Below are 19,440 nucleotides of genomic sequence, written 5' to 3' on the forward strand. Positions count from 1 at the left end.
TTATTTATAAAGACCCAGTAATACTTTCAGAGGAACAGCTTATAAGTCTTTTAAGTGGGATCATTCGTAGGGAAATCAGATCACCAGAGAGCAGAATCACACTGAGATTCTTCATTCACAGCAGTTTCCTAATCTGTGTTTAATTCAGTACCATTAAGCAATAGCAAGACAGTATTTTTGCTACTAGGCCTAGAAATAAGGAGATACTGTCCATTTTTCTCAGTTGTTGCCTATGCCTTTCTCTATCCCCACAGTTCCTTGTGCTAATAGGTTAATAGGTACACCATATAGAATTGTTAAATGAATGAGAGTCACCCCAAAAATGCAAGCTTATCCCCAAGGAAGCCTATCACAGTCTTCTCTTGTTTTTATTTTTCTGGGTACATAGTAGATATACATATTTTGGGGTACATGCAGCCTTAACTTCTTAATTTCTAAGTCTGCTACTAGATAGAATTTTTTTCCAAAAATGGGAGTTTCAAGTCTTGGAGTTTTATAATGGTCTTCAAGTATATGAAGACCTGTTAGTTCTCTCCTCCAAAAAATTGAACAAGAAGAAACTGGCATAACTTCTGATTTCAGTTAGGCATAAAGCAGAATTTTCTGTCCTTGAGGATTATAACCTCTGAAGTGACTTCAATCTGAAGACTTAACACAAAATAGTCAACAATAAATCCAGAGCAGATACTCTCCTCACTCTTCATGCTTGCAGAAGGAATCCCTGAAAAGGGGATTAGTAAAAAATAATGTGATTGGAAATTTAACAACTGTAGGTAATTTCAACAGTGAAGCATTAACCAAAGAAAGAAATATAAATCTGATATTTTTAAACTATTTAAGTACCGAATAAATATTTAAACTCAACAATGTTTCTTTTCTTACACAGAATTGCTATTTTCTGGTGAAAAATAGCAGAGATATGGTAAAAGGGTTTGGGGAAAGATAAATCTTTGAAAGGTCTTAAGGTACTGCTGGTGAATGAAACAAAAGCATTGGCATTTGCTGCCTTGCTATGTTGGTCCTTAGCCTCCCCAAAAACTGGAGTGGCACTTTGTTCCTCCTGCTGAAGTTCAAGTTCTCACATTTTTTGTTTTCTTGTCTTCTCTTTTCTTTCTTTCTTTATTTTATTTTGAGGCAGGGTCTTGCTCTGTCACCCAGGCTGGAATGCAGTGTTGTGATCATAGCTCACTGCAGCCTTCAATGCCTGGCCTAGGTGAGCCTCCCACCTCAGCCTCCTGAGTAGCTGGGACGACAGGCATGTGCCACCATGCCTGGCTAATTTTTATTTATTGATTGATTGTTTTTTTTTTTTTTTAGACGGAGTCTTGCTCTGTCACCCAGGCTGGAGTGCATGGTGTCATCTCGGCTCACTACAAGCTCCGTCTCCTGAGTTCACGCCATTCTCCTGCCTCAGCCTCCCAAGTAGCTGGGACTACAGGCGCCCACCACCAAGCCTGGCTAATTTTTTGTATTTTTAGCAGAGACAGGGTTTCACCGTGTTAGCCAGGATGGTCTCGATCTCCTGACCTTGTGATCCTCCCTCCTCTGCCTCCCAAAGTGCTGGGATTACAGGCGTGAGCCACCGCACCCGGCCTAATTTTTATATTTTTATCTTTGTAGAGAGGTTGTCTCACTGTGTTGCCCAGGCTGGTCTTGAACTCCCGGCCTCAAATGATACTCCCATGTTCGCCTCCCAAAGTGCTGGGATCACATGAGTCACCATGCCTGGCCATTTTTCTTGAAGTATTTTCCACTTTCCTAAAGGTTTTTAAATGCATTAAAGTCTACTAGATAGCAAACTTCGTATTAGATTGGTGCAAAAGTAATTGCAGCATTTGCCATTATGTTTAATTGCAAATACCACAGTTACTTTTGCACAAACCTAATAGAAAAATACCATTTTACTAAAGAAATCGAAGTGATTTTTTTCTACTAATTCTGAGGCTGCAATGTGGATATTTACTAGAATGTTCTCTTGAAACTCTGATAGTGATATTTGTTTGCAAGTCATTATGTGAAATAATCAAAATGTGGAAATGTATCCACATAAATAATGACCTGTCAAGGGAAATGGAGTTTGTCCATTTTGGTCACCTGTGTCATTATTTAGTTTGTTTGCTTGGTAGGAAACACCACTTTATATTGCCAGAGATTTTCTTTTTGGATGTTTGGGTACATTATATCATTTTTAAAGATCAGAACTACTACATAACATTATCTTTACATTATGAGTTTTATTTTTAAACCCCTAAATTACAACTACTGATCAAAGCTTACCACTTTTTAGACCTTAATGAATCCTCCATTCCCAGATGGTTATTGGAAATTGGTGTTATTTATCTCCATGGTTATGACAAAGAAGGTAACAAATTGTGTAAGTATATTTAATTTATGTTCTGGCTTTTCAAGATTTTGAGATTGAGATATCTATGTCAACTGAGTTAAGAATTGGCAGAAATTTCTCCATCTGTAGCACTCCTCAAGTCTTCTGCAATGAGGGATTGGCAAGACCATTTTTACAGTGTTAGATACTTAGTAGCTGTGCATACTGTTTGCATTATAATAAAGTAAGCAATAAAGGCAAAAAATAAATGCTGCCTCCTACAGCATAAAGAAAGTTATTTAATTCAGAGTCATTATCTTCTTTCTAATCTGACTGTGATATTAAAACTCATCTTAGTATTTTTGTGGAGAATTTTTTTGACAGTTGCTAATGGTTGCTAAATAGGCCTTTTCCTTTTCGAGTCTCCCATAATCTCACTCTAGCTTTTTCTGAAATGTGTATTATAATGAAAGGAACAGTAACAATCATCTCTTTTGTTCCAGTGACTCCCCTGTTATACCTCTCTCCCACTTGCCCTAAATCCAGCCTGGTTTTATACCAGGGATGCAACTTGGCAGGCATGTTCAAGCCCCATACTGAACAGATGTCCTGCACTCATCTTCAGTCCTCCATAGCATGTGGTCCGTCTCTGTTTCAGCAATAGTCTTTTTGCATTTTCCTCTTACTGCCACCTCCTCCTTTTCAACCTTTTTTTCTCATTTTTCTTCTTCCACCTGTCCCTTAAAGGTGTTTCCCAGGCTTTACTGCTTTCTTGCTTCTTTTACTTTACAGCTAAGACAGTCTCCTTGGGTGATCAATCACGAGCATCTTGGCAGCTTTAGCTGCCTCCCCCGGCACAGTATTGACCCCACACTATCCCCAGGCCACATGCACATACCTAGCTACCCACTGACTGCCCCCACCTGACTGTCAGCAGCCTTTAGCACAACACACTACTGAACATCCATGCCCGTCCACTTGCTCACTTTCTGTATTGCCCACCTCAGGCCCAGTCACTGGCTCTTCCTCTAATATAGCTTCAATTTGGCCTTTTTTCCATCCTCACCAGCTACTTCCTCAGTTCAGTTTCTAACTACTACACCTTTGCCCCAGTCCCTTCCCAGGTCATAACCTGGTGGGTTTCCTTCTCTGCCTCCTCCACTCTGCCCTCTGTGCTATTGCCTGAAAGGTGTTCTAACATAGGAAAATCAAAGTGCCCTAGAGTTTCATTCACAGTCCTTCAAGTCCAGTTCTTTCTTATTTAGCTTCTCCTCTCACCACTCATCACATTTCATCTTGGCTACCACCACCTGAACAGTTTACCTTGCTCCACACACATGCACAGCACTGGCTCATGCCTCCATCGCCCTGTGTCAGTATCTTTCCTCTGGATGGAACATTTTTTCCAGTGCTCGACAAAAGCAATGACTTTCTTTTTTGTTAAGCAAAATGCAGAGCACATTTAGATTATTATTAAATAGTGTTTGTTCACCTGTATTTTCTTTTCCCTCTTACAAGTGAAATTTGTTTATTTCCTAAGGGAAACAGTCTGTCTCTCTGCTACTCTTTAATTTAAGCCTCCCAAGTGCAACTGTTTCTCATTGAAAATAAGAAAGAGATGTTTTTGATCTAAGAAATAAAATGAATTGTAAATGAAAAATGTCAAGGGAAAGGCAATATATATGTATAATGATATTATAATGCCATAAGTCTTGTTCTTATTTTTATCTTCTGCTTAAAGTCTGGATCAGGGTGAAGTATCATGTAAAAGACCAGAAAACCATATTGGACAAAAAGAAGCTCATAGCATTCTGGTTGGAACGTTATGCTAAGAGGGAAAATGGGAAACCTGTAACAGTGATGTTTGACCTGTCAGAAACTGGAATAAATAGCATTGTAAGCATTTTTCATTCATTCCAAATCAATGTTTATCATGGCTTCCTCCCTTTCTCCTGTCCTTGCTGCCAACCACATATTGCTGTAAAATTGAGCTAAGTAACTTATATTAGGGATTTATTTTTTCGCCTTGCAGTGTGAGTGTAGTCAAACATGGAATAGGGTTTGCAGAGAATTAAATTTGTTTCTGTATTTGGCGTTGAAACTGTCGATTTCCTAGAAATGTTCCTTGTCTGAGACACAGGATGGAGAGGTAGCATGTCGAGGCTGGCAAGGTATGAATCGATGTGATAACTGTGAACTTTGATATCAAAGCTAATATCCTATAGCACCTGCCCCGGTGTGTGCCACATAGTAATATATTCAGCAAATATCAAGTAAGGTAATATACCATCTCAAATTTGTTATATTCATACCATGTTTTACAGTTGCAAGATGTTCACATGAGTTTTGCACATATAACACTTTGTGATTTTATTGAGTGTTTTTGTTTGCTTGTTTGGATTTGTTTTCTATCTGTTTGATTTGGTTAGCTTTGGAAACCAGTTTTCTTCAGGTGATTTTGCCAAGCTTGAAAAATAAGTAAAACCTACCTGTCTTTAATTTGGGTCCTTGTGACCTTAGTGATACCTACAAACCCTTCAGCAGCAATTGAGATCACTTGGCACATTTATTCTAACTACTGTCTCTTATATTTAATCTGTGGCTGATTCTGATAGCAGTAATGTCGTATTCACAAACGTGCTCAGGGCAGTGTTGAAATCTTTTTGGAATTCCATTTGGCAAATTATGTTAAGAACCTTAAAGTGTTTGTATTTATATTATTTGCCTGGTAACCAACTTCTGGAAATCTATTCTAAAGAAATAATCCTGAGTACAGAAAAAGCATCATACATCAAAATATTTTCTCAGTGTCATTTAAAGTAATGAAAAATTAGAAAAAAAAATAAATGTTCAACATGATGAAATGGCAAATTATGGTATATCTAGTTGATGGAGTGTACATATAGCTATGTAAAATGGTGTTTTTAAGGAATTTATAGTAATATTGGAGAGAACACTTTTTTCTGAGATGAAAAAAGCTGTATGATTATACATACTATAATATGTATGTATACTACACCATGGTGATACAGAGCGCAACAAAGGAAACTGTAGATGTAACAAACACAAAACAGGCTAGAGAGAACTGCTAACAAGAGCTTTCTTGCGGTGGTAGGACCACAAATTTTTTTTCATGTTTCTATTTCTCTTTTTATTTTTCAAGGATCCAATGCCCTGGAGTTTTCCAACCTAGTTTCCATGTCAGTGGTTTTAAATTAGAGAGAGTAAATTATTTTATATCCAAAATCAAAATCAATTTGCCTAGATAAGTAAATATTCCATAAAAATAAATCATGATTCTTTTATCCTTTGGATATGATAGTTTCCTAATTATTAACCCAGAATCATGAAGAATAAATGTTAGTATTTTTATTGCCAAGTATAAGGACAGAGAATTGACTTGAACTGTTTTATTTTTTCAAGCTACTTATATCTCACGATCTTTAATTTGTAAATAAGGTGTATTTCCACTACTATTTAAGTCATTATTGTTTTAAAATACTTGAATCTTACCGAATAATTTATTTTCATAAATGACCCTTTCATGATTCACAAAGAATTTAAGTGAACTTATAAAGATGTCTACAGAATTTCAAGGCAAAAAATAAGAAAATCATTTGTTAGAGTTGGGACACCAGTTTGGCTCTAAGCTTTCAGCTGCCTGCCTGAAAGAAATGCAGTCATTTAAAATTATTCAGCGGCTATCCTTCACAACCAGTGTCTTAGAAGTATATCCATTCCTAATACTTGAACTAGAAAGTCTTTCATGGGTCCTCAAAAGGACGTTTTACAAGATAATGAATAACAGCCTCGAAAACATCCTTATAGAATGCTGAGCACTAGGGTTGATGGAGCTATTTCTTGTAGTACCCATTAATAGAATACACCAGTGACATCTTATCATATCCACTTGAATTAGCAGTAACTCACGATTTTACGAAGAAGGATATTCAATTAAATAAATGATAGAAACAAGAATGTTATACCAAGACTATTTAGACAAAGTCTCTGGAGACCATAAATTATAAACTAGGTAACCAAATTTTTATATAATTGGTTCTTTTCAGCTATTTTCTTTGACCGTTACTTAACTACCAATTATGAAAACTCCATGCACAGTGGCTATAATGATTAGTTACAAAGGTATTATTATATATATATATATATATATACACACAAAGGTATTTTTATATATATATATATACACACACACACACACACACAAAGGTATTATTATATATATGCCCATAACAAATACTTAAGATAGTTAAGGACACTTACTTTTAGTTTACTGCAATTAAAGATGCTGCAACTAACATTCCAGTGATGAATTTATAGACACTTAACTCTAGGAAAACCCACCTTTCCAGTAATTGTGATGGATTTCAGTTTGCTTGGTTGTATCTTTCATCCCACAGTCTTTATAAGATGGCCAATCAGAATTAGTGAATCAGTGTGTGGCCATGGAGTGAAATGACCCATGGAAATAATAACCTTAATGACCTAATTTCCTGTTGCTATGCTCAAAGCAGTAGAACCAACCAGATAGCTATCTTTGTAGTCTCCCAGAAATCAAAATCAGTGAACAACACTGGAATATAAACTAAAAAACTAATTCTAGGTCTCTAAATAAAATGAAAAAAGCCAGAAATGGAGTAGATACAGCAGGCCAATGTGATTAGATTAAGTATTGTGTTAAAAAAAGTTTGATAAAATATATTTTATTGACACTATTATGCGTGTAAAAATTAGGATTAAAAAGCAAATATATGAGAGTTTACATACATGTGTATTATTATCCCAAGTAGTCTGATTATAAACTGTATACTTGTTTCAATAATTCTTCAGTTATTCAACAGATTTTTAGAATTTCTCTATGGAGATTGCTTTTAGATCCATTTTATGCCCCGTTGCCTTAGTAGTCTGAAGTATGTAACTAGTTTGAGGTAATGTGAATAATTTTAAAACAGCACTAAGCATCTAGCTTCTTCGAGTCAGTTTTAGGGCTGATTATTATAAATAGCTTAATGACCTAAAACCTTAATCCTTGAGAATATAGATACTTACATATGAGCTTACTTTTTAAAGAATTTAATAATTGTCTCATTTGTATTTAATAATTTATCACCTTTAGAAATGTGCAATTTTAAGTTCTCTAATGTGGACAGTCTTAAATATTTAATCTTTATTTTAGGACATGGACTTTGTACGCTTCATCATCAACTGCTTTAAGGTTTATTACCCTAAATACCTCTGTAAGTAACTTACTCCTTTATAAAAATATAACATATTGAAACTGTAGACAATGTCTGAGAATTGCGGAGCCTTATGTTATTATAGACTTTCATACCTGAAACTTTGTTTTCTGATGAAGAATTTTAAATATGTTCATAGACATTATTCTAACACATACAGAGGAAAGTTTTTCATAAGTATTCATTGTCCTTCACAGTTAATTTTAAGAGTTTAAGTTCTAAACCATATATATGGCATCCTATAACACACACACCCACTCATACACATAGGTGCATAAAAGCATACATTTATTTCAAAATTATCTCATTTTTACTAATATTTCAATTTAGAAATTCATTTCAAATAGTATTTATTATATAAAACTTCTTGCATACAAGAACAGATAAGTAGTATTGATAAAGTACACTGTATGATAAGCAATATTGATATATTAAGTACACTGTTACCAACTGCTACTTAAAAATTGTCATTAAGAAAATACTTGACTAGAAGGCACTACATTTGAATCTGGCATTTGGAGTTTGTTTGTTTTTCATTGTGACTATTCCATTAATTACCTGAATGAAGAACTCCTAAACCTTATATAGTCCCATTTTTTACTTGTGGAATTTGTATGATGGGTTCCCCCTAGGATAGCCGAGATGCCAACTCACATAAACAGTCAAGTATATTTAACCCCAATGGTTTAAAAGAGAAAAGACAGAAGAGAGGCAACAGGGACTTCAGAAAATGGGAATTTACAGATCTGCCTGAGCGTACTCCTAGAAAACAGCAAATTGGGTCTTTTGGGACTCGTGACTCAGGTGACTTTAGCATAAAATCCCTAAATTATCTTAATTTGGCATATTAATTTTATTGTTAATGTGAAGTGAGGAATAGACAAAAAGCATAATGGATATCAAGAGTCAGTGCCACCCCTAGCTCTATACTCTTATCTTTTCAGAGAGAGTATTCATGAATATTTTTACGTAAAAAGAATGATCAATAGAGTCCAGTTTGGGGAACCTGTACTATCTTCAGTTCCTTATGGATTTTTCCTGTATCTGGCATGTACCCTGATTCCTAAGGCCTCCTGAGCAGTGCCAGTCATTGGTCAGTAGGGAATCACTACCCCATAGTTTTAGTTTGTTGCTCTTATGGACAAAATGAAAAAATATCCACTTGATCATTGAAATATCTAAAGGAGTTTGTGAAGAGCCACTTATCAATAATATAAATATTATTATCACTTTGTAAAATAATCTGAGATTCTTTTGAGAGAACTATTAAAAAGTTAATAGATCTATATAAAGATGAATTGTAATACTATTCATCTTAACTAGAGATTTTATATATATATATATATATATATATATACACACACATATATATATATTCTACCTACATAATATAGTTTTGCAGACATTGAATTTCATGGAATCTTAATTGATTATACTTCAAAATCTGTCATGAAGAATAACCATTATATCTTAAAATCTTGAGTCCACATTATTTTAAGCATATCCCAGACGAAGACTGAGGTATTAAGCACCGGGGTGCCTCTTTACAGATGGCTTTTTCCTTATATGTACTTTACTTGTCCTACATTAATGCAACAACTCTAAGAGGTTCTCTGCTCAGAGAAGAGTGAAATTACATTTTGATTCCTCTGGAATAGAGGAATGAATTGAATCTCAAAAATCTTCTTTGCGGTTTCTGGTTCTTTCTCACAGTTGTCTCAGTTGTTAATAGGGCTGTTTAGTATCTTCAACTCAGTGTGTAAATAATACTTATGTATACTTTGGAATTATTAGCTTCCTGGAGCTCATGATATAAAGTAGAAATAATTTTTGTTTCTGAAAACGTAGTGATGTATTAAAAGGGGAGGGGGCAACTGTGAGACTGGTTTAACAATAAAATCTCTAGAAAATTATAATTGAAACCATAAATTAGACCTGGAAATGATTTTAAAGTTCAGTGGCCTCAGCACTACTTTGACATGCCACATCCAAAGACTCCATTTATCCACTTAACTGTTTTCTTTTGTACCTCCCTGCAAACAACAAAAGCAGTGAGTGACAAAAGAATAGGCTGTTTACCAGAGGACAGTGACAGTGCACTATTGATTTCTCACAAGTCTTCCTCCTGGGCTGGCACCTCACCATTGTGACATGCTAGTTCAGTTCCAGCACCACATGGAATACTATTCATGATACTATACACTTCACTGAATTAGAGCTCAGACAACAAGCTCAGTTTTTACTTAAATTTAGATGACCAGTTTTTTCTAGGCCAGTGTGAGTGATATTATTATAGAGGTATTGATTCACATTCAATGAATTTTTTTTCATCTTTCAGCAAAAATAGTGATCTTTGATATGCCTTGGTTAATGAATGGTGAGTATATTTATACTTTCTTAAAACAAAATGTCTAATTTCCTTTACTTTGCCAATTTAGCCATATTTCTACAATTGTTTAAAGTAATGTTGATATTGTCCTTTGCATGCACTCTTAAGAGACCGGAGCTAGAACACTCAAAGGCTATTCCTAAGCAAACAGGGCTAAAATTTTATACCCAGGATCTGGGGGCACCCATTAGTCTTCTTTAAAAACAGCCTTGCCAGGCATGGTGTTGCACTGCTATAGTCCTAGCTACTCAGGAGGCTGAGGCAGGAGGATCACTTGAGCCCATGAGTTTGAGGCCAGCCTGGGCAACATAATGATACCCATCTCTTAAAAAAAAAAATTAACAACAGCCTCAAATATTCAACCATTAAGGTAATACTCTAGTCAGAAGCCTCAATTTGTCATGCACAGATAAGGTATGTCACAGAACACAGGCCTTGTCTAGGTTTTCTCATGGGCTTCAGGTGTTGAGAAAGAAGATGGAATCAGTCTGAAACTCACCCCAAATCACTGTAGTGACATGACCCTTTTGACAGTCATGATATATTTTTTGGTAAAATTTTTTTGAAAAAGCCATTGATTGATAAACTGTCTTGACCAACTTTAAAATTACTGTAAATTGAATGTTATTTCCAGAATGTACATTCTCATTTGTGTTTGCAAAAGTCAGTTGTTACATAGAAAGCAATAGAGAAAATCAACAAATCCAAAATTTGGTTCTTTGAAAAATGCAACACAATTGACAAGCCTTTAGCTAATAAAGAAGAAAAGGAAAGACTCAAAGTATTAAAATCTGTAGTGAAAGAAGGGACATTACTATTGACCTTAAAGAAATAAAAAGGACTATAGGGAGATACTGTGAATAATTATATGCAAAGAAATTAGATAACCTACATGAAGTGAACAAATTCTTAGAAAGACACAAACTACTGAAACTAATTCAAGAAGAATCAGAATAGAAATATAAAAAAGGAAGTTGAATTAGTAATCAAAAAAAACTTCCCACGAAGAAAAGCCCAGGCCCAGATGGCTTCACTGGTAAGTTATGTGAAATATTTAAAGAAGAATCAACATGAATCCTTCACAAATTCTTCCAAGAAATAGAAGAAGAGGTAATACTTTCCAACTTATTTTATGAGGAAAGTATAATCATAATACCAAACATCACAGGAAAAGAAAACTACAGACTGGTATTCCTTATGAAAATAGATGCAACAGTCCTCAATGAAGTACTAGCAAATTGAATCCAGCAGCATATAAAAAGGATTATACACCATGACCAAGTGGGCTCAACATATGAAAATCAACTAATGTAATCTACCATATTAATATAATGAAGGAGAAAATGATATGATCACCTCAAGAGACACAGAAAAAGCATTTGACAAAATCTAGTACCCTCTCATGATAAAAGTACTCAACAAACTAGCAACATAAGGTGCAAAGAGTTGAAACAACTGCCAAGTTAGACCACAGTAGTCCACACAAGACCACCCCCATTTCTGACACAAACTGCAAGTTCAGGAGGTGCTCAAAATTGCCCTTAGGTTTGATAATTCTAGTGAAGGACTCTGAGAACTTACTGAAAACTATTATACTCACAATTATGGTTTATTACAGGGAAAGAATTTAGATTAAGGTCAACCATGGAAAGTAAGGTGTAGGGCAGAGTCCAGGGAAGTACCAAATGTTGAGCATATTACTTCACTGGCATCAATGTGTGGCAATGTGCATGGAGTATGTCAACCTGGGAAGCTCACCCAAGCCTCAGTGTTCGGAGTTTTTATTGGAACTCCATTATGTAAGCATGATTGATGCCCATGTGGTTGATCTTAGTCTTCAGTCTCCCCCAAGGTCTACTGATACCGTGTAACCCAAACCCCTACCCTGAATCACACTGCTGGTCTTTCTTCTATGGCCAGTTCCTACCCTAAGTCATATTGTCCCATTGTCACTCAAGGCCCCCAGACAAACAAAGACAATCCTATCAGGCATGAAGATTACCTCTCAGAAGCTGAGGGCAAAGTGCAGACCTCTCTTTGGGTAAGGCTAATACTTCACAGAAAAGAACTTCCTCCACCTGTTTCTAAAGGGCATATATGAAAAACCTGAATCTATGAAAACCCACAGCTAACATCTTACTTAGCAGGGAAAGAAAGGATGCTTTCCCCCTAAGATCAGGAACAAGACAACACTGTCTGCTCTTACCACTTCTACTAATAAAAGAAGTTCAAGACAAGGACACTGAAAATTACAAAACACCATTTTAGTAAATTCAAGACCTACATAAATAAAAAGACATGTTGTTCATGGATTGGAAGACTTAATACAGTCTTTCTTCAGTATCCATGGAAGACTGGTTCCAGAACCCCTCCCCCACCACCACCACAGACTCCAAAATCCTTGGATGCTCAAGTCCCTCATATAAAATGGTATAGTATTTGCATGTAACTGACACATGTCTTCCTGTATACCTCTTTTTTTTTTTTGAGATGAGTCTCATTCTGTCACCTAGGCTGGAGTACATTAGCGCAATCTCAGCTCACTACACCCTCTGCCTCCCAGGTTCAAATGATTCTCCTGCCTCAGCCTCCCAAGTAGCTGAGACTACAGGCACCTACCACCACACCTGGCTAATTTTTATATTTTTAGTAGACACAGGGTTTCACCACATTGGCCAGGCTGGTCTAGTCTTGAACCTCAAGTGATCTGCCTGCCCCGGCCTCCCAAAGTGCTAGGATTACAGGCATAAGCCATCACACCTGGCCCCTTCTATATACTTTAAATCATCTTTAGATTATTTATAATACCTAACACAGTGTGAGTGCTATATAGTTGTTCTACTCTATTGTTTCTTATTTATATTTTTGTCATATTGGTTTTATTTATTTTTTAATATTTTCAGTTGTGGTTGGTCAATCAAAAATCCATGGATGTGAAACCTGTGGATATGGAGGGCCAACTGTATTGTTAAGAGGTCAACACTTCCCAAATTGATCTACTGATTCAGTGTAGTCCCTATCAAAAGCCCAGCTGCCTTTTTTGCAGAAATGGATATGTTTGTCCCAAAATTCATATGCAAATGCAAGAAACCCAGAGTAGTCAAATCTTGAAATAGAAACACAGAGTTGGAGGACTTAACACTTCCTGATTTCAAAATTTACTACAAAGCTACAGCAATCAAGACATTGGGCATGTATGGGCATAAGGATAAACGTATAGATCAGTGAAATCGAATTGAGGGTCCAGATATAAACCCTAATGTTTATTATGGTCAGTTGATTTTTTTTTTACAATGGTGCCAAGACTATTCAGTAGAGAAATAAGGCTTTTTAAATAAAAGGTGCTAGGACAACTGGGTATCCACATTCAAAGGAATGAAGTTGGACCCTACCTCACATCATATATAAAAATTAACTCAAAATGAATCAGAGACCTAAATATAAGAGCTAAATCTCTTAGAAGAAACACAGGATTAAATCCTTGTGCTTGGATTGGGCAATGGTTTCTTAGATATGACAACAAAAGCACAAGCAACAAAATAAACAAACAGATAACATTGGACTGCATTAAAATTGAAAACTTGTGCCTTCAAGGACACTACGAAGTAGGTGAAAAGACAATTCTCAGAATGGAAGAAATCATTTACAAACCATACATTTGATAAGGGACTTATTCTAGAATATATACAGAACTCTTACAATGCGATGTTAAAAAGACGTGGCTGGGCATGGTGACTCACGCCTGTAATCCTAGCACTTTGGGAGGCCAAGGTGGGCAGATCACCTGAGGTCAGAAGTTCGAGACCAGCCTGGCTAACATGGTAAAACCCCATCTCTACTAAAAATAGAAAATTAGCCAAGCATAGTGGCACACGCCTGTAATCCCAGCTACTTGGGAAGCTGAGGCAGGAGAATCGCTTGAACCCAGGAGGCAGAGGTTGCAGTGAGCCACAATTGCGCCATTGCACTCCAACCTGGGCAACAAGAGTGAAACTCTGCCTCAAAAAAAAAAAAAAAAAAAAAAACCCCAATTAAACGAGTGAAATATTTGAATAGATGTTTTTCTAAAGAAGATAAACATATGGGCAATAAGCACATAAAGAGATGCTGAGCATCAGTAGTCATTAGAGAAATGCAAGTCAAAACCAAGTGAGGTGTGATTTCACACCCACTAGGGTGGCTAGAATCAAAAAGACATAATAACAGGTATTGGCAAGGATGTGGAGACATTGGAAGCCTCATACACTGCTGGTGAGAATGTTAAGATGGGCCACATCAGAAAACAGTTCGGTAGCTAAACATAGAATTACCATATGACCCAGAATTCCACTCCGTAGTATATGCCCAAGAGAAGTGACAACATATGTCTACAGAAAAACTTGTACACAAATGTTCATGGCAGCATTATTCATAATAACAAAAAGTGGAAACAGCCTAAATATTCATCAGTTGCTGAATGGATAAGCAAATATTGCATATCTTTAAAATGGACAATTATTCAGTCATAAAAGAGAATTAAGTACTGATACATGCTATATTATGAATGAAACTTGAAAACGTGCCAAGTGAACAAAGCCAGTAGAAAAAGCCATGTTGTATGGTTTCATTTATATAAAGTGTCCAAAATAAGCAAATCCATGAAGACAGAAAATAGATTAGTAGTTGCTAAGGACTTGGAGAAGGAGGCATAAAGAGAGATTGCTATATGAAGGTTCTTTTTGGTGTGATGAAAATGTTCTAGATTAGATTGTGGTGGTGGTGGTGGTTGCACAATTCTGTGAATATACTAAAAACTATTGACTTGTATAAAGGGATTTTATGGCATGTAAATTATATCTCAATAAAGTCATGAAAAATCAGATTTATCAAATTAAAGTAGCGTAGTTTCAAACATGTCAACTCACATTTTAAATTGAAATTAATGAAAATTTAAATGTTATGTAAAAAACTTATAGTTAGCTAAAATAAAAGATACTTCTCTAAACCATTTAATGTTTATCATACTGTTCTTATTTTCTGTTTTTTTAATTGACAGTTTTGCAAATTTAATGCAATATTTCTCTTTTAGTTTCTTAAAAATGTACTTAGATTGTCACAGTGAAAATGAGGTTTAAAAATTAAGCATAAATAATAACAGAACAAGATTGTAATTACCAAACAGCTGTGTTTGATAACAGAACAGTGCAGTTCGTGCCACTGCACTCCAGCCTGGGTGACAGAGTGAGACTCTGTCTCAAAAAAAATTTAAAAACCAGTTTATATTTGAGATTTCGTAAGTTTCCCACAATTATATAAACTGCAAGGCCTGGGAGAGAGGCAGAGAAGTGTAGGGTTAGAAAGGAAGGCTGGATCCAGCTCACACTCATAATAAGAAGGGCTGTTTCTTTCTTTTCTGACTCGCTGTTTGAGAAGGTTTTTCAGATAGAGAGTTTATCAGAACCATAAGGTAAATGCCTCTTTCCATACTATTGTGCAGTTATTTCCTGAATCATATGGCTGTTTGATTCAGTGTCTGGAAATCTAAATAGTTGGGATCACTGATGGATTTGTTCAGAGGCCAAAACCCTGATAAGTTTATTAATGAACATCAGGGTAATTTAATCTTCCTGAATCTTCATGGAACATTTGAAACCCATAAGGGAGAGCCACAATGTAAATGCCTACAGAAATTAGAGAATGTTAATTAAGTACATCACGTAAAGATAAATATTAACAGATTATAGCCCAAACTGATTTCAGAAGACCTGGGTTAGCATTTATGGTAAATTAATTGAGAATAGGAATGATGAGAATTTTAATGAAGTGACTGGTTTTTCTTCAGCTGCTTTCAAAATTGTGAAAACCTGGCTTGGTCCAGAAGCAGTGAGCTTGTTGAAGTTTACAAGCAAAAATGAAGTCCAGGACTATGTCAGTGTAGAATACCTGCCTCCCCACATGGGTGGAACTGTAAGTATAATATTTGAAACTTGTTTATAAAACAATACCAGATAATGGCACATTAGGCTGTATACTTTCCTCAAGAGAAAAAGAAAAGTAATATAATATGCAAAGAAATGTCACCAAAATAGCAAGTAGTGTTACACACATTTTTAAAGGTTTAAAGTTGTTAATTTTTTATTTTTTAATAGGTAATATATTTATGTGGTTCTAAACTGAAGAGTATTCAGAAGAATAATGAGAAATAAGTCTTCAGTAAAAATATCACCTCCTACTTCTATTTCCAACCACCATATTCCCTCCCAAGCTGAATTTCTTGTATTAATTTGCAGGGATATGTATTACCCATATAAACAAGTATAGTATATAATTTTTCCTCCCTCTCATCTCTTCTAAACAGTTAGTATATTTATGTGCTAGTGTGCATCCTGCTTTTCTCTTCACAGCATGTCTTATTCCAAATCAATATGTAGCAGGCTCTCATACTCATTTATGGCTGCATAGTATTCTACTATCTAGACATAAGTTAGTGAATTTCCTCTTGATGTGTCTTTAGTGAGCTTCCAATTGTTTGCTGTTCAACAGTCTTTTTAGTTAAAAAGATACTATTAAGCATATACTATCCAGATTTTTTTGAGCTGATTTTTACTACTTATAAAAAAAACTGTACAACTTATGGACTTGGTACACTTTGGGTTAACTTAATAATATTTCACTTATTTGATTTTTTTGCAATCTATTTTTTATACTGCCTGCCTGGCAAAATTGTATTCAATCAGAACTAGCAAGAGGAATAGTTTTGATATGTCCTTCTGTTTATTGTCTTTGATTAGAAAAGACCTGAACCAATATTTTTAATTTGAAGTCTGCTTCTTTCTTATTCTAAGGCTTTATAGTTCACGTTTTCACCTAGAAAAACCAAATACACTTCATTTCAGGTGCTATGCTTGATTTAAAATGTGATTTTATTTATTTTTAATAATTGGCTCATAAAATTGTTATATCTTAATTATAATTAATGTAATTCATAACATTTTAAATGATGTTAATTTTATGTATAGAAAAGGTTATTTTATTTCCCCTCTCTGTTCTTAGTGATATGTTTCTCCAGAATTACAGTCAAAATTATAGTAGGACTACTATTTTTTAACATTAATTTTTAAGTATTTTTTTCTAAAAAGTAATACATATACATGATTTTTTTAATAAAGTAAACACAATACCAGAGATTGAAAAGTATAACAGTACCATGAAAACTACATCTGCCTTCCCAGGTCCATGCCCACTGCCACTCCCTAAAGGCAGTCACCATTAAGTTTTCTATCCCTCTGGAGTTATCTGTTATAGTTTTTTTACACAGTGGTCACATACCGTATATATTGTCCAGTTGTACTTTTTTCACATCTTTTATTTTGCAGGTTATACCATATTGATTCACAGAGGTCTATCTCAGTTTTAAACCAAAATATTCCACTGTCTGGATGGATATAACATAATTTATTTAATCATTCCTCTTTTAAAGGACTGCACTGATAGTTGTATTCTAATTTTTTGCCATGACTAATTTTGCTGCAGTGAATATCCTTGTAATAACTCTTAATATATGGGTGCAGCGAGAATGCATACAGAATAAACTCCTAGAAAAAAAATCTGTGAGTATAGTTTTTAATTTAGATAGCTGTTGCCAAATTTCCTTTAAAGAGATTGTGCCCATTTACCAATAACGTGTGAGAATTCTTGAACCACCTCCTTGCCAGCATCGCATATTCTCATTTTTGTAATCATTACCAGTCTCAGGTAAAAAATATTTCATTGTCATTTTATTTTGCATTTCTTTAATTATAAGTGATGTTGAAAACTTTATGATTCAAAAGACAGTTTTCATTCTTTTTCAATGTATTCTGTATCCCTCTTTTGTATTGTTACAGAACTTATATGATTCTTTAAAAATACACACACACACACACACACACACACACACCATATACATTTAAAGCTTTTATCCATCTGAAATTCTTTTTGGTGTAGAGAGCGAGCTAGAGATCTAAGGTGATTCTGTATAGATGGCTAGCCAATTGTCCCACACCACTTATTGCTCTTTTTCTTTCTGGTTTGAAATGCTTCCTTTATTTTAAATTTCATGATCTAATTAAGTCTGTTTTCTTGGCCAAAGTAATGAATTGTAAATCTACTAAGAGAATTATTTGTCTACCCACCATTTAGTAGGCTCATGTGAAATTATTTTCTTGTAGGATCCTTTCAAGTATAGCTATCCACCACTAGTAGATGATGACTTCCAGACCCCACTGTGTGAGAATGGGCCTATTACCAGTGAGGATGAAACTTCAAGTAAAGAAGACATAGAAAGTGATGGCAAAGAAACATTGGAAACAATTTCTAATGAAGAACAAACACCTCTTCTTAAAAAGGTAACTTTATAAATAAAATGAAACTGAATCACAAGATGTGGTCTATCCCCAATTCTGCCACTAGCCAGCCATGTGATTTTAGGTAATTCACTTAACCTGCTACCCTTCCACATTTTTGTGTGTAAAAAGAAAGAGGAAGGATGGGGTTAGCTGACCAGAAGCACCACTTTAGTGTATTTAAGGTTGATTCCAGGCCAGGGCCTGTGTCTTATACCTGTAATCCCAGCACTTTCTGAGGCTGAGGTGGAAGGATCGCTTGAGCACGGGAGTTTGAGACCAGCCCCAGCAACATAGGGAGGCCCTGTCTCTACAAAAGTAAAAAATTAGCCAGACGTGATAGTGCACACCTGTCATCCCAGCTACTCTGGAGGCTGAGTTGGGAAGATCACTTGAGCCCAGGAGGTCGAGGCTGTAGTGAGCCGTGATTGTGCTACTGCACCCTGACCTGGGTGACAGAGTGAGACTTTGTCTCAGAATAAAATAAATGCTGATTCCATGCTTTTGTATAAAGACTAGCAAAACACATCTAGAAGTAATTGTTTTATCTGAAATTTTTTTATTTGTCTAAAAGTAATTAATTTAAAACTTTACTTTGATTTAATTCCTTTCACTAATTTTTAAAAGAGCACTTAGTAGTTGTCACTCTTTTTACAAGTAATCAGGAACTTGATAGATGGATAAATACAATGTTATAATTTAGAAAAATTTAAAGACTTAAGGGAAGGACCATATTACATTTTCTAGAGTAACCTATGTATAGTAGGCACTAAAATAGATGTTAATGGTCATGTTAATATATGCTAAATAGTTATCCTTTTTTTTTTGTCTTTAGATTAACCCAACCGAATCTACTTCCAAAGCAGAAGAAAATGAAAAAGTTGATTCAAAAATGAAAGCTTTCAAGAAACCATTGAGTGTATTTAAAGGCCCCTTACTACACATCAGGTAATCATCAAAGATTTTATTAGCTATAATTTTATAACGTATCTTGACCACCTTGAGGGAGCCACAAAATTAAGAAAACTTCTGTTTGGTTTTTGAAACTGTAGAAATATAAAGCCAAGAGTAATCTGAAGACTTACCTTGGTTTCCAGACATACTGGATAT

At 35.2% G+C, this 19,440-nt stretch overlaps 1 protein-coding gene across 2 annotated transcripts in view; it reads left to right on the top strand.

The window, feature by feature from the left end:
* Nucleotides 1-19,440, top strand: part of MOSPD2 (motile sperm domain containing 2) — a 48,772-nt gene that overhangs the window by 19,837 nt on the left and 9,495 nt on the right. For both annotated transcript variants that reach the window (XM_003261067.3, XM_030807385.1), the window contains exons 4-10: nt 2,288-2,374; nt 4,065-4,219; nt 7,518-7,578; nt 9,917-9,955; nt 15,789-15,913; nt 18,157-18,333; nt 19,166-19,278. In XM_003261067.3, the coding sequence (XP_003261115.1) occupies nt 2,288-2,374; nt 4,065-4,219; nt 7,518-7,578; nt 9,917-9,955; nt 15,789-15,913; nt 18,157-18,333; nt 19,166-19,278 (757 nt within the window). The remainder of the gene's footprint in view (nt 1-2,287; nt 2,375-4,064; nt 4,220-7,517; nt 7,579-9,916; nt 9,956-15,788; nt 15,914-18,156; nt 18,334-19,165; nt 19,279-19,440) is intronic.

Source organism: Nomascus leucogenys, chromosome X (genome assembly GCF_006542625.1).
Source record: "Nomascus leucogenys isolate Asia chromosome X, Asia_NLE_v1, whole genome shotgun sequence".
In the NCBI taxonomy this organism is placed as follows: domain Eukaryota; kingdom Metazoa; phylum Chordata; class Mammalia; order Primates; family Hylobatidae; genus Nomascus; species Nomascus leucogenys.